This window comes from Xiphophorus couchianus, chromosome 7, assembly GCF_001444195.1.
Source record: "Xiphophorus couchianus chromosome 7, X_couchianus-1.0, whole genome shotgun sequence".
NCBI classification, from domain to species: domain Eukaryota; kingdom Metazoa; phylum Chordata; class Actinopteri; order Cyprinodontiformes; family Poeciliidae; genus Xiphophorus; species Xiphophorus couchianus.
The window spans coordinates 13,262,889-13,289,802 of NC_040234.1; the positions used below are offsets into that span (position 1 = coordinate 13,262,889).

General features: G+C 36.1%; 1 protein-coding gene across 1 annotated transcript; it reads right to left on the bottom strand.

Moving 5' to 3' along the window:
- Positions 1-2,883: 2,883 nt before the first annotated feature.
- Positions 2,884-26,049, bottom strand: cckbrb (cholecystokinin B receptor b). The gene is made up of 5 exons (XM_028022019.1): positions 25,568-26,049; positions 12,910-13,161; positions 8,307-8,568; positions 6,679-6,806; positions 2,884-4,263 (listed from the first exon to the last, which is right to left on the bottom strand). The coding sequence occupies exons 1-5, from the start codon at positions 25,719-25,721 to the stop codon at positions 3,725-3,727; spliced, it is 1,335 nt and encodes a 444-aa protein (XP_027877820.1). The 5' UTR covers positions 25,722-26,049; the 3' UTR covers positions 2,884-3,724.
- Positions 26,050-26,914: the final 865 nt, after the last annotated feature.

Sequence of the window (26,914 nt, forward strand, 5' to 3'; positions counted from 1 at the left end):
TATCAATTTCAAAAGAGGGAAATACCCCAGTTTTCATATCTATTTTTAATTTAGGCGTGGTTGTTGGCACGCAAGCACAACCACACAAAAACCACACATATTAGAACAATAACTAGTTAAAGAGGGAAAGCTGTGCAGGGGTGTGTGTGTGTGCAGGAGTGAGGGCGAAGGGAGGGTGGTATCAAGAAATAACAACCTATGTGACCCCCCAGGGAAATCACTCGCTTACAGCTCTCCGGGAAATAAATACACTTTTCAAGTGCAACTCGTAAACAACAAGCCAGACGGCTGTACTACAGTATGCCTTCAATGAGGGGCATTTATGTCCTGGCTGCAGTTCAACGTGGTTAAATAACTTTGATTACTGGAGAATGATGGCTGTTTCTCCAGTGTTCAACAATAGGATTTGAAGCATTTTTGTTTTAAAAACATTTTTTTTTATATATATATATATACTCTCAATGTGTTTTAATGTGCTAATTTTAGATCATATATTTTTATATCATATATAATTTTAGATTATATATCTTAATGTATGTTGTCAGTTGTATGTAAGGATGTCGCATCAGGCCTAAATAATGCAAACAACTAGATGAATTTGGGGTTCTTTTGTTTCAGAGATAATAGTGCTTTGCTTGACAGTGGGCAGTACTGTTCAATTGTTACTTGTCATCTGTGTGAAAGGATGTTTCAGAGGATTTTAATGCTTTGTCCAGATGATTCTAACTTCCTGCTGGATTATTTCAATGTGCCTCTGGGCAAGCTACCGACTGCACATCCATGTCAAAATGGGTGTATGTTCAAGAGTACGATGGATGGATGTGGCTCTAGTGATAAGGGCTTTGAGTGGTAGGTATAACCAGAAAAGTGCTGTTTACATTCAATACATTACCATTTCCTTTATCAGGCACACCTTTATAGTGTCAGACTGAACCTCATTATGCCTTCGGGGCTGTCTCAATTCATTATAAAATAGATTCAACAAGAATGATATATTCCTCAGGGATATTGGTGCATTTTGACAGGATAGAGTCAAGCAATTGCAGATTTGCTGACTGACCATCCAGAAAGCAAGTTTCCCATTTCAGCACATCCCAAAGGTCTTCTGTTTGATTTAGATTTGGTGACTGTGGAGGCCACTGGAGTAAAAGTCTCTCACATCTTTATACCGCCAGCAGCAACCTCAACCATGTTTTATGTTGTTAACACAAAATTCTGTCCATAGTAGCATTATCTACTGAAGTTAAGAATGGGCTTGTATTGAACAGCAATACAGTTTATTAGTATTAGAAATACTAATAAACAGTATTCTGTTTATTAGACAAGAAGTTGCCTTCCTTCTCATTTTGCTGCTCATTAAATATTTTCTCTGCTTTGGACAACTTACTATGCAGAGATTGTTGTGTGTGAAAATCCTAGTAGTTTCTGAAAAACTCAAACCATCTCAACCATGCTTTGTTCAAAGTCACTTTAAGCCTTTTTGATTCCCACTTTTGTTGTTTTGTTTGACCTCCAGCAGTTCATCTTCATCATATCTAGATGCCAAAATGCATCAAGTAGTTGCTATGTGACCAACTGAGTCATTACTTGCATCAGCGAGTTGTGCATCCTTTCTGTTAAAATGAATTTAAACACCTTTGTTAGTCAAATAAAGTTCATGACTGACATGTTGAACTCAGAAAATACCACACTAAAATGTCTAGTGCTACACAACAATGACCCACACTCTTGGTAGGTCATTCGTCTTTAGTTTGAAATATTGACAGCACTGTGCTTCTGTGCACTCAGTGAAATATGTTCTCCAGTTTAGCCTACTAGGTCTGATGCTGAAACACATTTAGTGTGAAGGCACTGTGGGCGCCAGAGTCTGTGACAAACAAGGCAGACATAACAAAGAGAAACCCCTAAAATCTGGCATCCACTCTGTCGCCCACAGATAAGCTCACCACTGATAGAAAGTCATGAGCTCATTCATAAAGCTGCACCAGACAAATACATTCATCAAAGGGCCACTCCGACTTTTGACATTTCCTTAAAACTGTAGATATTTCTGATCGTAATCTTCCTCGCATATGTGGCCAATTCACGAACCAGCAAGCACAGGTTGGATGGGATTCAGCAAGATAATAATGTAAAGGTTCTATCTGTAAGACTAAGTTCAAAGAAGGGAAGAAATCCAGCCAATTTAACAAAGCTCTGAAATGAAGTCTTTGTTGTATTCAGAATGTCCTATACTCAAAAATCCCTATGACTCGATTTAAAACAGAGGTTTCTGCTTTTCCTTTGGCTTTATTTATGATTGCATGTTCTATAGCAGGTCTGTCTTTTTCTCTAAGATGAGCAGGCTTCATGGAGGACCTATATCTCTGATTTCAGAGGAGTATTGGTCAATTTTGATATTTTTCTACCCATCTTTTTTGCATACCTGGTATTGGAACTTTTGAAATTGAGGACAAGTGGTATATTTTTCCAGATCAGAAAAGTTTATCTACTACATACTATTACCATAACAACACAGAGATTATTAAGACAACAGTGACAGAGGCAACCACTGTATCTTATAAAAGTATTCATAGTGACTTGTATTACACAAATATTAAGATTTTTCAGCTTGAAATGCTACCAAGTGTTGAAACTTGCCAAAAAGAGATGTCGACTTAACTTTCACATCTCTATCTTTACTTTTCTAAGAAGTCACTTTATGAGAATCTGATAAGAACTTTACAGAATCTTGCTTCCAAAAATCTGAACTATCACCTTAAAAGCTATAGTGGATTTTTCCATCTAAATTTTCCGTTTTTTGTCCAAGTTCCACCATGAAAACCAAAATTATTATATATTTTCTTTATAATACACGATACATCAGGAATGAAAAAGGGCCAGTTAAATTATGCTCTTTCATTTAATATGTTCATTGAAATACTAATGTTTCTACACAAGACACATTCTATAGAAACAGAATATGTGGCACAGATTGGGTTATATAGTTTTTCTTACATCGTAGCAACAACAAAATAATAAAAGAGATAAAAAGTTTCTATTCCTAACATATTTTCACAGAAGAACTATACAACATAAAGTTTATATAATATTTCCAAGTGGCCAACATTGCTCTGTATGTTTTTGAACATTCAACCTACTTCATCAGTTCTAATAAGCACATTTTATAACTTGAAGTATTTTTTTTTCAGTTCAACTCCACATCTAAACCCTTAAACTTTCCATTTGCCTGCTACTATGATGCCAGTAATAAATGAGGCAGATCGATACAAAACGAAAGCAGCATTGTTTTTCATGAGCAGGCACTTACGCCACAAGGCAATTAAAATACCATCATTAACACATTCAATTTTACTCTGACAGCAGAATATAAAACACAGTTTTTAAGAAGGTTGACCTCCTTCTGTAGCTACATAATGACATGTAACTAATACAGCCTTCCTCTGCTATATAAATTATAGTTTGTTACTCCTTTTCTTGAGTTTAAACCACAGCTATATAAACCCACATCCTCCACTGTAAAGATTTAAGCCAAGAATTTGCCTTCAGCCACTCTGACAAGAAATAACTACGGACTGCATTTTTGTGCTTTTTTTATAGCTCTATAAAGGTATTCACACTGCATGATTGCGTTTCATTTCATATGTTCTATCATTGCACCTATGAGCATAGCACTGGTCTAAAAACAAAGGATGTGGGTATTGTGTTGCTGTAAAAACCGTCTTCAGCAGGTTCCCATGGTACTAACTATGGTGTAACTGAACCTGGACATGGACGCCCCGGCTGCCAAACCGTCCTCCTCGTTGTCACGTGGCCTACAGCGGCGGCAATGTTGACAGCAAGGCGCAAAGCAGCAAGAGAAAGTGCCGAGCAGGGCCTTGCGGAAGCGCATGTTCATGAAGCAGTAGATAATTGGGTTGACACAAGCAGAGGTGTAGCTCAGCAAATGGATGAATGCAATGGGCGTCCCAGAGAGGGCACGTTCGGCGGTGACGTTATCAAAAGCCCGCCAGGTGTTAACACAGTAGAGAGGCATCCAGCAGAGAAAGAACAAAACAACGATGACCACTAGCATACGTATGACTCGCTTCTTGGCCTCCAGATTGGCTCCCGATGTGTTGCTGCGGGGTCTGTGTATCTTCATGGATTGGGTTGATGCAGACATGGGGTTCATCTCCATTGAGCTTGGGCGCACACAAACATAGCAACCATCTTCATCGTCAGGATTATTAGACCCACAGGAAGTAAGTCCATTCTTCACATCTGCAGAAGGACGGCAGTGTAAAAAGTTTAGGTATTTGTATGATTGTTAAATGTAGTAAAACTGCTGTGTTTTGAATTTGATAGACTAAGAAGCAGAAGAAATTTTACTTTTATTAAACATAATGGTTTTGCTCTACGAGGAAGAGCCCTTTACTACACTCCTCTTGAGCACCGCGCTAACACCTGGGGGGGTTATAAAAGGTGTAAATCCTGAGAAATATACAAAAATATAAGCTACATAGTTTTTACAGGAAATGTTTTTAACTATTACAATATAGAGAGGAAGAATGGTTTTTAATATGCATCAATGTATGTCAAATTTAGCTGTGTTTATTCAAATTATCTATAAGTTTATTTTAAGCTTGACCGAAGTGCGTAGTACCTTAAATCTCTGAAGGAAATGTCTAATTCAGACTACAAACTTAATGTTGATCATATTCCACAGAAGGTATTTGTGCACTTGAGAAAATTAAACATTAATACAAATAATCTTATGACAAATATAAAGGAAAAAAGGCTCAATATCAACATCTAATATTACTTATTTTGTATACAAAAAGGCAGATAAAGACTTTGGTTAAATTAGAATAAAGCATTTGAGACATAATGTATTTTGAGATCACAAGATTATATACAGTATATAAGATTATATAATTTTGTGGTTTGACCCTAAGGACCAAACTGTCCTTAATAGTGCAGCAGCAAAATATAATTTACTTAAAAAAATGTTTTCAAAATTAAGCAATGCCTGTTTTTGTTTCATTGTAAAACAGATGTTTTCTTAACACTGGGTTATGAATGCCTTGAACTGGTAATTATAATTGTCCCTTTTCCCTCTAGCTGGCTGATTGATCCCTGTGGTGACACATGCACCTATTTGTATGGTTTATTATGAATGAGTTATGGTTCTTTGAAAACCAACTGCTCAGCCTAATGGAACAAAAAGAAACTTGCATTTCCTGCTGAAATGCAGTAATCACTCATAAGAGGATTTTGAAATTCATCAGTAATATTTAGTAATAATTTTTCTTCAACAAAGAGAAAAGCCCAACAATAACATTTGGAGTGCCACAAGGTTACAATTTACTAACAAAAGATGGTTCGACTGGAACGTAGATTAATGTTTTTCCAATTACTACATTGTACTGTTCCCGTTTCCTTCCTATTTGTCTGTAATATGTTTTGTAGAAGAAAACAGAATACAAATAGATTTCAATGTCCAAACCCACAGTTTTACAGGAAATTGAACTCCATAGCCCAGCACTACCCAGAACTCTCCCCTCTGGCTATCATTACCAGAAATACTTGTTTGTTTGTAAAAAGTTAGAACTATATTTAGCACAAAGATGAACTGTTTTTGACATTATTAAAAATGATTCATAATTACTAATATAAGCAATGGAAACGAATGAAACATTGCACTATATCTCCCAAAAGGGGTCAGTGGGTAATAATGCAGGTGAAATACACAAAATTATTCTATTGCCAAAATATATTTTGGGTCAACTAATCTGAAATAAGACAGAATTATATACTTAAAAAACATGGTTTTATGTTTAAAAAGTCATAAATTATATTAAAAAAAAATAATATACAGAAACTAAACTCTATTAAAACAACAAATTACATATTTAACTTACAAAGCACCATTTTACAATCGGACAAATCTGTTTGAAGACTGTATTAGCTTAACACAACACATTCGTTCAAATATAATATTAACACTCCTGCGGTCTTAGCACAATGCTCAGTTGGAGCGCGGACAGCTTGGAAGTGTCCTGTCAGAATGTCAATTCTTGAAATCACACAGAAAAACCTCAGAATAACACACCAGAGGTCAGTGCAACCCCGCTGGACTGTGCACAGGGTAAAAAACTTGCAGTGTCAAATCTATAATTTGAAACCTTTGTGAATAAAAATAATTCAATAACTGATTGCCACAACAAGTTTTAACTTTAGGAGAACTATACTTGCAACAGTAGTTCTAATAATCTTAACTAAAAAAATAATCATTTGGTTTATTTATTTCATTTTTTCATTATTCTAAAGGTTTGTGCTTTCAAAAGCAAATGCAGGCTTGATAGTATGTGCAAATTCGATCTACAAATAACACAGAAGCAGGATTACGTCAGCAAATGAGGAGAGAATAAATAAATAACTGCCATCATGAATGTCCTAAACATATTCTGATTATCAGAAAACCTAAAATTCTGGCAGGAGGATTTAAAAATGTAATGACTTACCACTCCCAATGTGATTTACCAAACCTGTGACCAGATTGCAGGTGCTGTTTTTACTTGTATGTTCAGCACATTTGAAAAACAGGCACAAATTCTCACCTAGAATTGTCTGCAGTCACTGTACCGAAAAGAAGGCATCAATGAAATCAGTGTGGTAAATAGTAAATGGTATTACCTGTAGATTCTTTGTTGAGGGCGGTCTCGGATCGGATGCCTTGATAAAGCTTCCTGGAGATCAGTCCGTAGGCAACAATCATCACCACTCCTGGAATCGCGAACAGCACAAGCAGAAGAAGAACATACCTACAAGGGACACATTTGGAAAAGTTGACAAACAACTCAGAGTGAATAAAGACAGATGTGTGTGCTCATTTCCATCAGAAATAAATTAAAACTCTTCAGCCTGTAACAAAAACTAGCTGTCTTGCAGTTGCTCTTTAGACTGACATACCAACATTACTTTCGAATGTGTTCCCACTTGCTCACACTGGTAAAGCCTTGTACATAGCTCCTACAGCTCCAGAGCCAAAAAAGTCGATATTATTTAAGTAATATTATTGATTGTGATATTTTTTGTCATTGGTCTCAACAAGAATCCTTGGAATCACATAAATAAATCGGGTAACTATGAAACTCATATCTGGTACTTCTAAGTGATTTACAAAGTGGATAATCTAGTTGTAAACAGAGAAAATAATATAAATCTTTTTTATTTTTACTCATTTATCCCTAGTCTAATAAAGCCAAAAGCAGATGTCTCCTGCATATATTTTTTCTCTTATGGTTTTCTCAAGATTGTGAGTTTTCTCAAGGTTAACTTGTTATCTCCAGAAACCGGCAACAAAAAGATGTCAGACTTTCGTAGCTGAAACGAAGAGCACACTTTTTTTTTTTTGTAACCCCATGAATTTCTGCCACTACTGATTCAGTAAAAGTTTAAAATTAATTTGAACAATTAAGACTTTCAGAAACTTATCTGCCGTTGTTTTGTCTCACAAGGGCTACAATAGGACGCAAAGTTCTGGATAATTCAGAGTAAGTTGGTTTTAGCGAAGTGATCCAAGGCATGAATAATTTCTAATTACATCTCATTACTCCAGCAGTATTATAAACCCAGCAAAACGCCAAAACCTCCATCTGCATGCACCTGCATGCAAGTGTGCTGTAATTACACTCTAATTTTGACGTTGTTTACTTATGTGCTCCATTCTTATTGATTTGTCTCTGAACAATTTAAAATGGGTTCAATAAAAGATCAACAAAACGTGTAGCACTGTAAATAGAGTTAGAAGCACTTATTGTGGTCCCTTTTGCTTTATCTCAAAACAAATTACTGGAGATGGTCAGTTGGAATAGATCATAAAGACATCTAGAAAAAGTATTTCCAGTTTAAATTACTATAAAAATAACCATGGGTGAACTTATGAATAGGAACATAATCAGGTACATTTTAATTTTACTGCTCATATGGTTTATTTCTTTCTGAAATAATTGGTATTGTTTTACCATAATTAGATTGAAAGCCAATAAATTAATTTTGTTTCACTTTTTTTTTTTTACAAACCTTGGATTTTAGTTGAATATTAACATTCATGAATAATCAACCCAGAGCTAATTGACGTCTGGACTGAAGTTCTTTTATCACCAACATGTTTTTGCACATGTGTTGTTAACAGAATCGTGTCATGTAAATATAAAAGTTGCTAAACAAGTTGAATCTTCACAAAGTTGCAGATTTTCCCAGTTGGCTATCATCTCTACAAGAACCTACCAAATTAAAACAATTTAGAACGAAACACTCACCAGGTCTGCTCTGCCGTTGCGACAGGCCACTTGTGGCGACATTGGTGTGCTGTGGTGTTGTCAGGACGCTTAAATGGCCTGAGGTGACTGATGATCGGGTAGGGGATCATGATGACGAAGGCCAGCACCCATGTAACAGCAATCACACGGTAGGCATGGGACTGGGTCTGCCACGCCCGTGACTTCAGAGGCTTGCAGATGGCACTGTAGCGCTCAAGGGCTATGGCAACTAGGTTAAATGTGGAGATGCTCACTGATGTGCCTGCAGGAGAACAAAGCAGGTCATCTAAAGGGCTGAGAAAATATTCATCTTACCACATTAACAGATATCTTCTCATTTTAATAGAATAAAATGACTGCGATTCAGAATAGGGAAGAAAATATGATTAATGTTAAAATAATATCTGAAACTACAACCAGGCTTGTGCAGCCAACATGTGGAGAAGAACACAGTGTTGAGGTAAATAAATTGGGCAATGTCATGGTGAAGGAAATCATGTGACTCTTTGCCAGCGATATGATCGTTCATCTACCCCCTAAAAGGACAAGACAGGAAATTACTCTTTACCTCCCTTATCCATGTCCTCTGTGACAATATAAGCTTTATACGTAGAGGATGAGAAGATGGTGGGTAGAAAGAAGACTCAGAGGTGCTTCTTGTTGTTTAAATCTCCAAATGATGGTTTACAACAAAAGCAAACCTTCATTTTGTTTTGCCTTTCTTTTCCTTTCTACTTATTTTGTTGTGTTTTGCAAAAGTATTTATGACAAACCGACTCTTAATGTCCTTTAATGGGGATTTCTGGCAGACTAATACAAATTATCACACAGTTTAATACTTTCTAATTATAAAAATCTGAAAAAATTAGCTGTGCATTTGTATTTGGCCTTGTTTACTTTGACACTCATAAAATGAAACTGTTAGCTTTCAGACGCCATGAGACCCGGCCGTCTATGGAAACTGAGTGACCGTGCAAGAAGGAAACTAGAGAGAGAAATCACCTATGAATACACTGGCGGAGTTATAAGCTGCAGCAGCTGAGACGGGTGAGACTCTGCATACAATAAGTCTTGTTCTGGTTCTTCACCAGTCAAAGTTTTATTTGAGAATGGCAACAAGAAAATCATTGTTGAAGAATATTTCTATCAAATTCTTTGGACTGATGAGATCAAAATGGAACATTTTGGCTATTTGATAAGACGTCATGTTTGGAAGATACCAAACATTGCACATCACAAAAAAACACGCCATCCCAACTGTGAAGCGTGGTGGTGGCAGCATTATGCTGTGGAGTTCTGAAAAGGCTTGCAAAGAGCAAAATGAATGCAACAAATACAGGGATATCCTGCAGGATAATCTGTAACAGCTTCAAAGAACATTTATTTCCATTTGAGACATATCAACACATACTCCATGCTGCGTTTTCAGTCAAAGGTGCATCTACTAAATACTGACTTTAAGGCGGTGAATATTTATGCAACCACTTATTTTATGTTACATTTTTGTATTTGTCATTTTTGTAGAAATTAATTTTTACTTTGACTTTTTTTTGGTCAAAAAAGCCCAATTTTGTTAACCATGATTGATTTGTAAGATTAATAAAAAGGGTAAAACAAAGGGGATGTTTTACTTGTTTTACTTTTTATGGGCACCATGTTTCTCTTCATAAAAATATTCTCTGTAATCAGAGTAGAACAGCATCAATTGTACTCACACTAAGAATCATCTTCATGCATAGGTAACTTAGTTCCCAGCAGTCTCCTCCTCAGATGCATAGACAGTGAGATCACTCATCACTCATTTGCAACTCCAGCACATTACTCAAATGTCAAATAAATTCTTCATGCAAAGTGACAATCCTAATAGCCTTTTACATTTTGGGCTTTCCAATAAAATAAAAGAATCTGACCAGCTCAAATGTTTGCCCATCCAGTCTATATGGGAATATAATTAGAGACAATAAGAATACTGTAGCAGTAAAAAAAAAAAAAAAAAACTCATTACACACTTTGACTACTGGAAAATTACCACTTAGGAACTCCAAATGAAAACTACAGAAAATATATATCAATGAACCTCCCACAATTGGAAAAGGTGATGAAAATAGTCAGTGGATGTGCAGCCACTCAATAGTGATCGACCCCTTTTGTAATTTGATTGACGTCAGGTCAGGAAACGTGTTACCTTCCTGATTACAGGAGCTGCATCTATCTGGAGTTTTATTGTAGCAAGACAATGATGGGCTACAATGTCTGAAGATGGTTTTGTTCTCTATTCATTTTCTGCTAGAAGCAAGTCAGTCGCTGCTAATGGCAGTATTGTATCGGATTCCTTATAGTTTTGAAAGAGTAATTATCTTGTATAAAAAAAGGACTGTTACTAAATTAGACAGGGGAAGTTTTCTTTTCCTTATTCCAAAGTGGTTTCAATTAACTCTAAAGCAGATTTTCAAAGTAAAAAATTACACGTTTTGTTTCGAGAAAAGATGTCTTTCTCATATCCAAGACCTTGAAACAGCTCTACATGTCAACTACCACATGAAAAAACATGACACTTTCAATGGGAATTTCTACCTTTCTAATTCTGGATATCAATGGACATTTTTTAAAGATATTTTAGGTAGGCCGTTCTTTGTTTTTAGTTAATCTCAAATTCGTTTTATAAAATTTTACTTCTCTAGTAGGCAGTGGGTTCTGTCCAAATTTAGGATAAAAATAAAACTTTAAAAATTAGTCTACCTTGGCCACTTGGTCAACCCAAACCAGTTTTCAGTTCCCTGTAAAAGCATCTGCAGTCCTTTTCATCGTTAACTTTATAGCTACATGTTTGGATTGTCAAGATGGAAGACAGTGTCTTATTTTCTACATTACTATAAAGAAATTGTGGTCAGGAAGTGGAGTGGGTGGGATTATTGATGTTGGTCTTTGTCCATTTTATAGCCAGGTGAAGTTTAAATGCGTAACTGTGGCAAGTAAAGTTATTGTGATTAATAAACATACTTCTACTGCTGCAACAATGTTTCATTACCAGCTGCAACATTTCTATGACAGATTTAATGCCAACACATTGGGACTGCTGGAACAGAGCATACATATTGAGTGGTTGATGTTGGTCAGAGCTACAAACTACATCATAGTCATAATCATGACACTCAAACCTGGCACGGCTTCTGCCCCAGTAACAGATTGCTCTCCTAGCAGTGGTCAGTAAGGTTTTGGGAGACATTTTTTAAGTTTTCTATTTACAAATTAATGTGAAAGTCCACAGATTCAGATTTATTCTATTTACAGGGAAAAGTTTAAAGTATTTAGGTAGTAACAATGCATTACTCTAGTGTAGATTCTCAGTCATCCAAAATGTGACAATCAAAAGTGCTTAAGCAAAAGGCAATTGGACTTCACTTGTGTGAAGACAAGTAATGTTGTGAGGACAGTTCACCTTGTACCAAGAAATCTTCAAGAAATAAAAACGCTCAGTTGCCATTACTTGGGACTACATAGGACTACATAAAGCTGATCTGGAACACATGTTATTAAGCTTCATCAAGTTTGAAACAAAATGTATCCAAGGGATAAAAAGGTAGTTATAAAGGAAGCAAATTCACATTTTGAACACCAGTAGTTATATCGTTTAGCTTTAGATATTTCACATGCTTAATAAATGTAATGTTAACTTTTTTATTGTATTTTGACACCAAAAAGAACCAGTGATCAATTAGATTTCATTGAATACCCACTTAGGACTGGCTCACCAAAAAAGTTCTTGCCATTATAATGTTTAAACCAAGTAAGAGTAGAAGTACTTACTCTTACTCTCATTGTACTAAGAGCAATTTATTTGTAGATACAAGGAGTACATTGATAACTTAGAGTGAATTTGTAACTTATCTTCCAGTCTCCTCTCTTTACTGCTGGAAAAGAAGAATCACATTGAAAATATTGCATCTATTTGGAGTTTGAACATTTTTCTTTGAGCATTATTCCAAACATGGTGACTCATGCATAATCTTGATAGAAATAGCTTATGGTCAAGTCACTTTTAACCTCTGTTATGAGGCAAATTACCTTCCATCTGCAAGTGCTCATCCCAAGGTATTGTGCCACAGTCAGGCAGTGCTTAAAATTCAGTGAGATCTGATATAAATGACTTTTCAAAGCACATTCAAGTAAAAATGATTCAGATATGAATGGAAGGTTACAAGGTGAAGATTTTGCTCATAACAAGTAAAGGACATATACAGTAGCTTTGCTATTGAAAAAAAAAGAATTAATCCAGGCCTTACCACATGTATACCTCAGTACAGGAATGTAGCTGCATAGTGAATGATAAGACACATTTTTCAAAGTTTGTTTAACAAAGAAATATTTGAGCACCCATTACTCTGATCTCCATAAATAAAATGCAACCAATAGCCTTCAAAAGTGACCTAATTAGTAAAAAATATTCACCTGTGTGTAATTTTGGAGAAAGAATGAGGGTGTGTGTGAGTTTGAATTGTTTTAAGAGAACAACTTAACATAATTTGGACTCCTGTCCATACTCTCCTTGATGCCAATGGTCCAGTTGAACTTCCCCTTTACCCTCAAGCTCCTTGCTACTCACCCATAAGGTAGGTCACTATCTTGCACATCGGAGCTCCAAAGACAAAGTCCTTGAGAATGCTGGGGATCAAGTTGAAAGGCATGCAGAATATGGCCATCATCAGGTCGCTCATGGCGAGTGACAGCAGGAAGGTGTTGGTGATAGTGCGCATGTTCTTATTGAACGTGAGCACCACGATGATCAGCAGGTTCCCAGAAACACTTAAGAAGAAGATGAGCGAGTAGAGCAGGATCCGGAGTGTGTGGTCCTCCTCTGCATAAGAGGAACACGGGATATTAAAGAGTGCAGATCTGAATGAAAATGACATATCTTATGTTTTACATGTTGAAATTCAATTTGTTTTATCGAACAACCTGGTGTCAAGAGTTGTGTGTGTGCAACTCCACAGCTTATTGTTTCTGTTTCCTTGAGTGGGTGTTAATGAACAGACCATATTAATTATCCTGCTAAGTCTTTGTAAAGGAGAGCTTTTGATTGCAGTGGTGGCTACGATATTACTCCTAATCAGAAATTATATTCACCTGTATTTATAAACTAGCATATTATGACCATAGCAGCAGTGAATATATCATTGAATGTATCATTAAAACACAACTCACTGATGCTTTTGAAAAATTCTGGATCATGAAATCTAGCAGGGACTATAACAGAGGAGATCGTATTTCCCCAGTAATAGTTTTCTTTTATTGGTTTCTCAATAATTAAATATAAAATCCTTCTTGTAACATTAAGCCCTGTGCTCAATCACATCTTGCAGATGTTGTAGTTTCACTTTTACCCAAGCAAGCACTTTGCTCCCAGGCTTGGGGTTTATTTGTGGTTTCACAAATTTTTAAAAAGTAGAATGAAGCATCGACCTTTCAACATTCAGGCTCCACTCTGGGTGAGCGGCTCCAGGTTTTGGACTTAGCGGCAGACACTGCGTCTATCTTCAAGATTAGGCTCAACACTTCATAAATAAAAAAGACAAATTATATGACTGGCTCTTATGACTATGATTTCTCTGTGTAATTTTTACACCATAGGGTCATTAAGTATTGTTCTGATCATCTCTCTCCACTTTGTATATATATATGGTCATATTGAATTAGAATATTAGTAACTTAATTTACTAAGAGAAACACATTATGAAGCTTATTATCACAGACATTTGTTTTCAAGTTTGTATTTCTGTTAATTTTCCACTTACAACTAATCAAAACATTTAGGATCAGAGTATTACATCAGATCAATAAAAAATAATAATAATAATACAGAATTTGGACAAATAAAAATCCATCCATCCATTTTCTAACCCCCTTGTCCCTAGTGGGGTCTGGAGGTGCTGGTGCCTATCTCCAGCTAACGTTCCGGGCGAGAGGCGGGTTTACCCTGGACAGATCGCCAGTCTGTCGCAGGACAAATAAAAAAATATGTTTAATACCTGTGAAAAGGTTGTTATTCCCAGAAAGTACTTTTGTACTGATAAATTAGCATCATCAGATCGCCAATACAAATGAACAAACCCTTATATATAGAAAAGTTTGTCCATTTGAATTTGTTGAGTTTTGTGTCTCATTGCTGATATCGTTAATTGGGTTTTTTGTTTCTTTGGTTTTGTTGTTTCTGTCTTGTTTGTGTCTTTATCCACTTTATAACTCCATGTTTATGTATCTCCTGGATGCTACTTCTCCATTGCGCTGCTGTTCTGATAAATCGAGCTGAAGGCTTGATGCAGTCAAGTTGTTTCCTTAGGTTGTTTCCTTATACTCTCCTTAGCTTTTAGAGTACAGAGTTTAATCATTATTAACTCTACATTTGTGGCATTGCATTTAATTTATTGATCTTTTCTTCACATCTAAAAGAATAGGAATTGTGGCTGTACTCACTTTGATAAACGGAAAAGTGATTATTTCATGGTTTTAATTCATTCACAAGACCCTTTAGTTAAAGTGTTAAAAATCCATTTGCTTTTCTAGACTTTTGTTTATTTATTTATTTATTTTTTTATTTATTTATTTTACTTTTACCTAATGCAGTTTTGGACAAATATTTAGTTTATTTGGTGTTTTCAAAGACGGCCACTAAAGTCGCTTCTCCCTTGAATAAAAATAATGTAAAATACAAAAATTCAATCTGAAGCCTGATGCAGTATCATTGTATCATATCCTCTAAAGTCTACATTATTTGCTTTTGCCTTCAGTTCGAAGCTTGCTTGGCCACAACACGCTTTTTAAAGGTTACCCACCGTGTCTGTATCCAGGGGGATTAGAGGTCCCAGTGTGCACCACAGCAGCAGGACACCACACACATAAGCTGCAATCTTCCCAGATGCACAGGTAGCAGCATGTGCAAACACACACTGGACTACAATTTCAACATTTCCACAATGAAACCAGGTTAATTACATTTGCTAAAATATGCAGCCTTCTCAAATTCCAAACCAAAATATATTGCTATCATCACATTCAATTTGTTACCGTTTCTATGAAGGGTACGCATGCAACCAAAAACACCTGATGTTTGATCCAAAAGCTCTCTCCAAGGGTGCAGTGATCTTCAATGGGTATAGTCCGGTGAGGTTATTTGCATAAAAATATGCAGTATCTTTCAATGCAGGCTAAGTTTTCAATAAACTTCTATTTGCAGAAAACGAAAAGCACAATTTCCACCCTCATCCACTTTTTAAACCATACGGTTTGTATATCGTAAAGGACTTTTCATCTGCATTTAATACAAGACTGGCGGACTTTGTTCTGTAAAAGACATTGGTTGGGGATTAATCCATATTTTATTCGCTGGTTGCAATCCTTTCTCACTGACAGGCAGCAGCTGGTCAGCGATGATAACACCTACTCCCCTGTGATGGCAGCTACTTGTGGCGATGCGCAAAGACATGTTAGCTCTCCACCACTGCTTGGCATTTACACTCATGGCTCTGTTACCACAGTGCCAATCCAGGACTTCATCAAATATTATGACAGAAAAGGTCTGATTGAACTCATGATGGAAATGGAGGGGCAGGGTTTTGTTTTTAAAAAATGCATCTCATCTAGTCTTGTCTTACTTTTGCAAAGTAAAGCAAGTTTCTTTTTTCTTCTCCATTTTTGTAATGTTTAATCTAAATTGAAATGAGTATACATTTGTTCTGCAGTATGGACATATTCAAGGTCTATGGTCATAAAGTAGTATCAGTTGCAAGTTTATTATTAACTGTATTCAGGAGTTTAACTATGGTGTGTTTTGTGTGTCTGCAATGTAGGTACATCATAGAACCCCTAGGTGGAGAAAAGTTTGTGTCTTGCTCTTCTGTGCTATCTGCACTCTGCCATCTTCATAACAGGTGTCAGATGTTGAAGCAGCTAACACAGCTTCAGGACTGAATTTACAAAGGATCTCAACAAATGGAAAGAGAACTTTGGACTGGTTAAAGGTAGCAACCGCTTTAGATTCAAGATTTATGAACCTCAGATACCGACCCTGGGAAGAAACACTAGAGGTGTGGAAAAAGCTGTGTGAGATGACAGACATAGAACCAACACCTCCATACATGAAATGGTGCCAGAGCCACCAAAGAAAAAGACGGTTCATCTAGTCATGGGATCGGAGTCAGTCTGATGTTGAAGGATTATCCACAGACAATACTCCAGGGTGCTTAGCTACACCTGCTTGGACAGTGCCTTTTGAAAACCTTTTTCTCTAGCAGGCCCCATTGTACAGAAAAGCTCTGACAGCTAGAAATGTCAACAAGTTAGTCTATTAAAGTGACTGGTTGAAGGTACTGTAGGTAAAATATGACAGCAGATACGTCACAAAAGTACTTTGTTATGTTCATTTAAAGTGCAGGAATATAGTTTGATTTCTATGGCTGTATTTTAATATACTGGTTTGTTAAATTTAGACAGACATAAGAACAGGTCTGCTCGCTATGCTGTTCACATTTTTGATCACATAAATGACACCTAATGAGACATTTGAGTTAACATGGTTAACATTTCTAAAGTAATATTTGAAACAAGACAACTTTTAAACCTTTCTGAAACAAGGTTTCAAAATTGAGAATCTTCAAATGAAAAGTTAAACGTAATGATTAATCATGATTAATCACGGTCCTAGAGTGTGAATAATCTTATAAAATTGAGGTATATATTGAGATATATTGATATATTGACTATATTATAAAGTGTGTATAAATACACACTTTATAAATAAATGACTTCATTAGAGCCAAATCTAAAGGAGTAACATCGTTGGCATTTCTTTCTTTTTAATTTAAATAAGCTAAATTCCTCAAAGCTTTCCCTGTGAAGTTTAATCTAATTGGTCATCATTAATCAATGCTTTCTATTAGATTAAAGTACGAAGCAGTTAATAGTAGTATGTCACTGATATTTTGGCCCTAACCCTTAAAAATACAACTTACAGCAGAAACTGTGCCAGCATAGCTAAGCTTCTACTGAACCGTATTCCATATTTTGTATTTTGGTTCACAGTAATCACCTGAGATATACAGTACATACATGCTTTGTGCACAGCTGGCTGGGAAGCATAATCCGAACTCCACTTATTATCTGCCTGCTTATCATATAGAGTAAAATCGTATCAATGTTCAGTTATGAAAAAAAAGAGATTTTAAACAGATGAATGGATCACAACATTTAACTCAAGTATGTAGTTTCAGTGAATTAATCACAAAAATCCAACCCTGAACTGTTTTTGTATCACTTGCAGGCTTAGCAAAGGATTTAGCCACAGACCGGTCAGAAAAAAGTCAGCAAGTCAGTCTTTTGCTGTCTCTTTCATCTCTCGCTCTCTCTCTCCCTCCCCACATGCACACACATCTACTGACATGTGGCTTCGCCATCTGTCACACAACCTCCCCTGCAAATATGAAGCTCTAATATGGTGGCTGTGCTGCTGAGAGAACATCAGGGTTACTCCATGGAAGCAGCAATGGTAGCAACTTAAGATGTTTAATTTGGTTTTTGTGTGTCTCCGCTGGAGAGTGCGCCTACATCTGTGAGTGTATAATGAAAATATACAGACACATGATTGGCAAAAGAAAGGGAGCGCGGTAGTCTGTTTCTGTAGTGTCACTCTTCCTCTAGCCTAATGAAATATGTTATACTGGCTTCTGATTAATCAAAGCCAATTAGCTGTTCCTGTGTGCTCCACGATAACTCCCTCAGCATATTTATCCATTCCTTCAGGCCAGAATTCCTCAAAGCTTTCCTGTGATCATTGGTGTAGAGTGAAGCCATTATTGTTTACCTATCCCACTGGCTAATATAATTCAGTCCAGTTCAGTTTATTTACATAGCACCAATTGACAAAGAAGCAATCTCAGTGGACCATTTAGAAAAAGTAAACAGATCCAGTTTAGTTTTGCACATCTGTATCGCTGAATTATTTAGCTTTTTAAAGACAGCACTGGAGTGGATCCCATCCCCATCAAACACCATAAAAAATAAACTTGTTGCTTATAATGACACCAGAAAGATAATTGTAGTAAAGGCATTACGATTTTGATCCGGAGTGGATTATGTAAAGATATTTACCATATTGTATAATCAGATTGTTGAATAGAGTATGAACTGTAATGCAGGCATCTGGTCAATAAAGTAAATAACTGTGGAAGTACTTTTGAGTGCAAATACTTCTGAAAATTTCAGGTGTTCTGGTTTAGTAGACCTCACTGACAAATGTAACACTGCAGGGAATTAAGGCAGAGCTTGCCAAATGTTTAGCCACAAATCCTAACAAGGAAACAGAATGCGGCTTGCACAATCTAATCCCACTGGGAATAAGTTTGAACTAAGAAGGACAAGACAGAGAAAAACTCCCATCGGACTCAAAGAAACCCAGTAAGTGATAAACTTAAAGTGATGCGAAGGGCACACAAGAAGTCCACTTCGTGGCTGAGGAGGAGCATGGCAGGTGTCACTGAAGAACAGCAGGGAAGCGGGAGTGTGGTCCCGTCAGACCGTCAGTTCCCAGAACTCCCACTTCCCCCCTCACACACACACACAAAAAAAAGCTTGTAAATGTGCAGATGGGGTCAGTGCCACCCTGTCGGTCTGCCCACAGGGTAAGAAGCTCATTGGGTCCAAATGGCTCTGTCTCTTAAGACCGCGGGAATGTGAACTTTATACAGTAACCAATTTTATATGAACTACTTCTCAGTCTAACGCTCCTAAGAAGGGTTGTAAACAGTGTCAGGTACTGAAGGTGGCGTGTCAAAATGAGCAGGAGATTCTTAAAGAGACACAGGACCAATTTCAAGGCATCAATTTATAAAGTCAAATTTCTCTTAAGTCATGTTTCATATACATCATTTTTATAACAACTGAAAGCAGCATAGTTATTTGATATGTCTTCTATAAATAAAAGACATATTTGCTTTATTATCAACACAAACAATTACCACATTTTACTGGAAGTCATGAATGACAGGCATAAGCAGCAACATTTTTCATTATACTTTGAAAAATATTATTGTTTGTTGTTAAATGTATCAAGACTTAGCCTTCATTCAGTTTCTTTCAGTTTTGTGTGTTTCTGTGGAATATTGTTTTTATTCTCAGAATTCTTTTTGAGATGTGCCAGAATACAGCTTTCAAAAAAACAAAATTCTTACACACTTGAACTCCTTCTGTCAAGCACAATGGAGTGTGTAACACAAACAATACTGCAAACAAAGACATGATTTGTAGCAGAAAAATGACTGAGGGACAATAAAAATTCAGAAAACAGCTAAAAGCTCTGACATGTTTGAAAAAGCACAGAGACAAAATATTATGAAGCGTTAAAAAATGACTGGTTTATAAATCCATAACAGTAGATTTGAGTTGTTTATCATTACCTGTGGCAGACAACATGACAGTCACATCCTTTATGTGGAGAGCGAATGGGGAAGACATTTATAGGCTGCCAGATTTGTCAATATTACAAAAAGATAAAATATGTGAAAAAATATTGAAACTGAATGTTCTAAAACATGGGAAATGGTTCTCCATTATATAATTAAACCATTAAAAAAGTATTCCAATTACATATGCTGAGGAGACTAAATATAACTTTGTAAATAGGTATATTAAAAGTAATACTAATATGACACATAACTTTATCTGATAATAGAAGTGCATCAGACAAATTGAAGTGCTAGTAATTAGAAAAAAATTATTCATGCTCTCATTTCAATTAATCCAGTTAAATTATGTGAAGAAAAATCACTTTTACTTTTTAAATGATCCTACTAGAAAATAAAATGCAATGATAATATTGATGGAATTGTCACTCTTCAGATTTTTGTCACACTATGACGACTTTGATAACAGCAGGGGCTTCACACACAACTATATTTATAATCTCACGTTCTTTTTTTAGGCTCTTTCACTATGCAGTGCTTCTTTTCAGTCAGAAGCACAATTAAATTAGAGACACAATACAGACTCGGTTGAATGGTTTAGCCATTTTTAATATTTTCCGTACCTTATAGCCTAATCTTTTTTGATCTGAAAAATTGTGTTAATAATTGACAATAAAACAAAGTTGCATTATGAACAGTTCATAGTTAATTTGCTGTAATTATGTTTTATTGGGTTTCATTACCTGCACCTCTTGACTCAGATGGGTATTGGTTAAATCTTAAGCAATGCATCTGTTTTTATGTGGATGCAAATGTTAAAAAATCATCCAGTCCTGTTGTGTATTTGATTTAACTGCACAAGTAGAGTTAAAGCTTCGCTAGTGTGTTGCAAAATAAACAGTCACCACTGAAATACACATTTTACTATAAATATTGTATTTCTTCTTTTCTTTTGTGAATTTTGGTTTCTATTAATTCACTTACCCTATGTTCACCAACAGCACTGCATAGACACTAAATTCAAACTGTTTTTTTTTTGTCTTTTTTTTTTTTTTTTTTGTGACTCCTGAAAATGTTCTCCGCCCCAAAACATAACCTATATTCTTTTGTCACCACTTATTCAACGATGGTCTGGTAACATCAAGATATACCCAGGTGTGATTAAGGAAATGCATGCATGTCATTGAAAGCAAAGTGTAAACATGAGATAAATCCATCAACATTACTTGTTTTTAAGAAAGGCGTGGACAAAAACAGTAACAGTATTGCAAATGTTTGTCCTGTATGGCTTCTGCTTCCCAACTTTTCCCCTTCTTTGCATGTTATTGCTGCAATACTGAAGGAAAAATGTTAACCAAATTAAGTCTTTGTTTTAATGTTGAGAAGATTTGGGTACCATTTTCAGTACACAGTAAAAAAATAGATCACAATCAGCATACAGTATTTAAGCCATCTGTTGTTATTTGGGTTGGAGGTTACCTTAAAGAAACCAAAACAGAAAGCAAGACAAACCCAAACTAGTAAAAACGTATTCTGCTGGCTTACTCTAGAGATAATTATGTGTATTTCTTCTCAAAGTACACCAACAAATAACTAGAAATAGTTAGATTATTATATAAGATCAACAAAAGAGACTATTTTAAAGAGACAAACTTTATCTGACTTTAAAACTTGTTCCCTGCCCTGTTCACTGCAGTATCGATGTATTTAAAGACGAAGCTGGAACACTGTTAACTCCAAGTCACGTATCTTCATGCAAAATAAATGACATTCAGCGATGTAAAAATGTGACAGCGGTATTAATGATTCAATTGAAAAGCCAACCACCATAAAAAAGGTTTTCATAATATGTGCAGTTAAACTTTGAATTAATAAATAATGAGGTTCATAATCCAGTCATAATCGTATAAAGTTTAGTCTATTTCTCTTTTTCATCTGCTATGCAAGACTTCAAGAAAGCCTGGCAGTGCTCCTGTAGGTGTTGGTAAATGTCACCGTCGGGAGCTAATCCAGAATGGTAAATGCCATCTACGCCTTGTCACTTGGCCATTAGAAGGACAGAACAGTTGATTGATGTAAAGAACAAAACCACTTTCTATTGACTGACAGACTGTAACACACAGTCCACAGGGACTGTGGTCACAGTGGTCAATGTACAAAACAACATGTTGGTGGCTTTTGTCTTCAGAAGAGGAATGTGGTTAACACATTAACCCTCAACAGGCAGAGTGACATGGAAAGGTGTGAGGAGTGGAGGAAGAGAATCACATGTGACAATATAAGAGGTGGAGTTTTCAGAGCAAAGAAAAAAGAGGAGTGTTTTAATAAGCACAGTTTATGGGTGCCAGGCGGTCAAAGATACTGAATAAGCCTCAAATGTTTATCTGATCTGAGTCACATATTGATCGAGAGAGAATGTGGAGTAAACAATAACATACTGAGGATGGTGCACGATATATTTCTGTGTTTTTAAAGCACTGATTTTGTTTAAACAGCCTGCAGGATCACAGCACAGAGCTCTGCCGAATAAAGGAGAAATCCTCCACATATATCTTGCACATACTGACCAGGGGAATGCTACAAGTTGTCACCACACCCTGGTTACATAGTACCAGCTGCAAAGAAAGCGTGTAATGTTATCACATGGGAGAGGCCTTTCAGTGTGAAAATTGAACGTTGTCTGGTATGTGCAAGTTCTGTGTGGGTGCTGTTATTTGCTCCATCTTTTCACATTTAGTTTGTTTTTAAAGCTGACTGCATCAGTTAGGTCTCTTTGCAGACACTTCCATGCCCAATCAGCAGCCCTACTGGCTTGGCTGTGACACAACTCAATCAGACCATTGGAGAAGAAGTGATGGACAGAGACAGAAGAAAATGAGTGATCCATCTTTGAGAGTAGTGCCATGACTAATTATGATGACATTGACTAAATATTGGCAGACTACGGTATTTGTTTTAATCAGATGGTGAATTAAGTTGACTTGCAGAAGATGGATCAGTTTGGGGGGCTCAGTGAAATAAACACAGAATGCTTAATGTCTTTAATTTTGCTGATGGATGCAGGAGACGCGCAGTAATTGGTACATAGCACTAAATTTGGATGAATTCATTAAGGCCTTGGCCAGATATCGGATTCAAAACATGTTGTCAGACAAAAGCCCAGAGTGGTATTTGCAAATCTTTATAAAATCAAATGCTTGAAATTGAATAAACATATCCAAATTACTTTTTTTGTTAATTTTCACCAAATGTTACTTAGAAGAAAGAGGAGAATAAAACAAAACAATGGTTTTTGTGTCAAGATAATTCATCTTTGTACATTCCATCAGAGAATAACATATTCTTCGTATGTAATATAAAAAATACTAGATCAGGTAAGATTTATTTAACACTTCCTGCTGATTTATGTCATATAAGATTGCTTTGACAAACTGCATTCTTAAAAATTGCAATATATCATCTCCTACAGTTCTATTTTTCATTAGCATGAACTTTAGTTGTGTTTTTAAATATGCTCTACAGTCCTGACATTCTTTAGAGATGCTGCAGAGCTTAGAAGAGTGAGCAGAAAGTTTTATGGCATTATTCCAGAGAACCTCTATCTGTACTCGAATTAAAACAACTGGATTATCAGCGTTGTGTTCGAACATATAATAATACTTAAGCTTATACTATCAATATCGAAGTCTTATGTACCATTCTGAATGTGTTTTATTCTGGAAAGCAATATCCGTCACATTGTACTTAGTGCACTTCAATCCTCTCGGGTCACTGCAAGCCCGTCTTTGTCTTTCATGCTGTGAGAGGGCATCTTCAACAGAAAATCTCCCACTGAAAGGTACATGTGGTGACAACTGTGAAAAAGGTTCAATCCAACAGTGTCTGTGTGTGAAAAGGGGTATATATTCATTCATACCGCAAGACAATACAGAGGTGATAGTGGAAGGTATCCCAGTGATTTGATCAAAGATTTTAAGTTTATTGTTCAAACATTACATGCTACAAAATTAGAAATGTGAAAGCTTAATTAATGCTTTAATTGCAAGGTAACTTTAAGGTCTTGTTCTTTAATGGAAATGGTGCATTCTGTAGATTTATGGTCCATATTTTGGCCCCTGACCTCTCCTCCTCCAGGAATTAATCAATGGACTTTATGAGTAAGAATATCTGTCATTCATATGGACCCAATATATTATTGTGAATTTAAGTGCTTTTTCAAAAAAAGAGGACCTTGATCCTTTCCATCTGAAAAAACTCATGCAGCAATAGAGACTATTTTGCACATATTGTATCAGACTTGATTAAAATGTAGAATCAGTGTTGTCACTCTCCTTTTAGGAAGTAAAAATAGGAATAAGAAGAATTGCACGAATGTTTAAGGAGTTGATCAAATCATTAATTAGCTCTTGTAATTTTTTTAAGTATCTGATGTGCTTTCTCAACTGTAGAATTTTTTTTTAATCTATGGAAAACCAGAAATAGCAAAAGGAACCAGAAGGCACAACCCAGATTTTACTCTTATTCTCTCTGCAGCCAAGATTAGCAATGACAAAACCCTATTTAACTGAGGCCTGACATTAGACAGATTTAACTACAAATGTAAAGTACTGACTTTTATAACAAGTATTTTCAAAAGTTTTGTTCCATTTTTTATTTCTGCCTGTAGAAAGCAGTTGCCCTTTCAGCTCCTAGACTGCACTTCTTAAAAATAAAAGCTGATTTTACTGTCAAATTGTACTTTTCACTGAGCGTGCATCCAAAAATCCATTAATCTATTATCTAAACACTCACTGGTCACTGGTATAAGACTGCAGGTATTAGGCAGTCTTATACCTTTTACCTTTGATGAACTGGTGTCCCTTGCTGAACAGGCCACCAGTTCATCAAGGGCCGCATCCAAAACAAGTTAACACTAATACTAAGACTCTAATTCTGGGAATATTCTTGGGTGTCTGAGTAAAATTTCCCACTGAAATTTCAATGTAAACCTGTTATCATTACATAACAAACTGCTCAAATATAGAACATAAGGGAAACACAAAACACTATAAATTTATGCAGTTTGTCCAGATAAAATTTTATTGTGAAGCAAGTTATGCTTAAAAAATGTACTATAACAATAAGAAATGTTACATGAACTTGTCCATACACAGAAGTCATAAATTATTTTAAATGTCTGCTTTTGATTAGGTTTTTATTGAACTAATAAATGTTTTATCTTAGACACATGCAAGTGAATGATATCAAATACACTGAAATGCAAATTCATAAGCATCATGTGCAAAAGGTTTTGTTATGTATTAAAATCTGGGTGTGGACTGGATTAACTTGCCCCCCTACAGCTTCAGGTCTAGCAACTCTCCTGTTTGTGACTCATTATATCCTATCAGATCCCCTTTAGACTGAACACCAGTGATTATTCTTTACAATAATCAAAAATTGACATTTTATTTAATTGTTATTCCGAAAAACTGAAAGATAAAAATCTAAAACAGATTGGTGGATCATGAGGCACAGTCCAGATGTGACTGCTTTTTAAATAAATTAATCCCCCCTGTGAGCATTAGTATAATTTTTACTGTATTCTGCTTGATCCCTCTTCAACTAGAACACAACAGATTTTACACGTTTTCTGCAACCACTGCCCATCAATTCCCCTCCTTAAAAATAAAGCTGGGGGATAAAAGCAAACGCATCTCTTCTTTAACATAAAAGGCAACCCAGTTTTTAAGTTGGACTTATATTATGAACTTTTTTGTGGAACAAATTGTTTTTAATTGCATTGAATGTGGTTATCTTGGTGCCTCTTACCTTGCCTGATACGCTGTGGTGTGAGCAGCGTGGAAGCGTTGCCACAAGAGATGTTTGATGTATCCAAACTCCCATTCACCGCTCCGCTCTGTATCAAGTCCTGAAGCACTCGGACACACTCTATAAATGTCTCATTCCGCAAATCAAGATCCATGCCGCAAAATTATCAGCATTAATGTAGCCTGAAATATGTTAAAGCTGCCAAATGAAAATGTTCACATTCAGTACCTTCTGTCTGTATTCTGTGTGACTCTGAAGTGGTAAACTAAGTGCCATGCTCCAGCGCACGTACCTAAGTTACGAGTAATTACAACAACAAAAAGAAAAGAAAGGAAAAATAACATGTTTCTCTCATAGTCCTTTCATGCCAATGTGCAACTAAAGATTCATCCTGTTTGGTGGCATTTGAAAGATCTGTGCGCACCGATGGGAAGGAGCGCGGCGCTATGCTGCGCGTTTGCCAACAGACCTGCACGGAGAGAGCAAGCGGGCAGCGCAAAGGAGAGTGGATTTCTAATGTCATAAAGTGTTTGAATGTGTGTGTGTTGTGTGTGTGTGTGTTGTGTGTTGGGTGTGTATGAGAAAGGGGGAGGCAGAGAGAATGAATTCATGATTCTGTTGATTTATGACGTCGATTTATGATTAGCCCAATAAAAAATAACACTGTTTAAAGGATAAATGTGCTATTCGTGAGTGCAGATTTAAAGAAAATTATTTAATTAAAGATGATCCTGATATATTTAAGTTTTTTTTAATCAAATTACATATATTGAATAGTTTACTTAATGGAAAATATTTAATGAAAATTATTCAGTCTAATGAGGGACTTATAAACTAAGTCCCTTACTTATTAAAAAGAACAGCATCTTAGCCTAAATAATCAATTATCACATGGTTGTAGCATTTCTGAAATCTTCTACATATTTAAAATATTTATGGATAGTTTTAGCATTTTAAGACAGGGTAGGTTAATACAGCTTGTTATCCCTCCACTTTTCATCCAGACGGGATTGCTGTCAGATTTTATTCGAAACATAAATGTTTTCACTTGATTTAAAGCAGATTGATGTCATGTGCTACTTTGCAAAAGCGAAGGAAGCAGTTGTACAAGCTCACCGGTGCCCCCATGTGGCGAGCATCTATGCTGCATGTGAGAAGATTCCATTGGCTTTTCCGAAAGATAAAAAATGATCTGATCTGCACAAGTCTGCGTTTTGGATGGACTGTTGTCTTAACGTTATCCAGAGCCGAACTCGGGAGAAATCAGCTCCTAATCAGAACTTCTTTTGGTTGAACGAATCTCCAGTCCATCTGTCACCAACATCACTATTGACCTATTTTTATCCA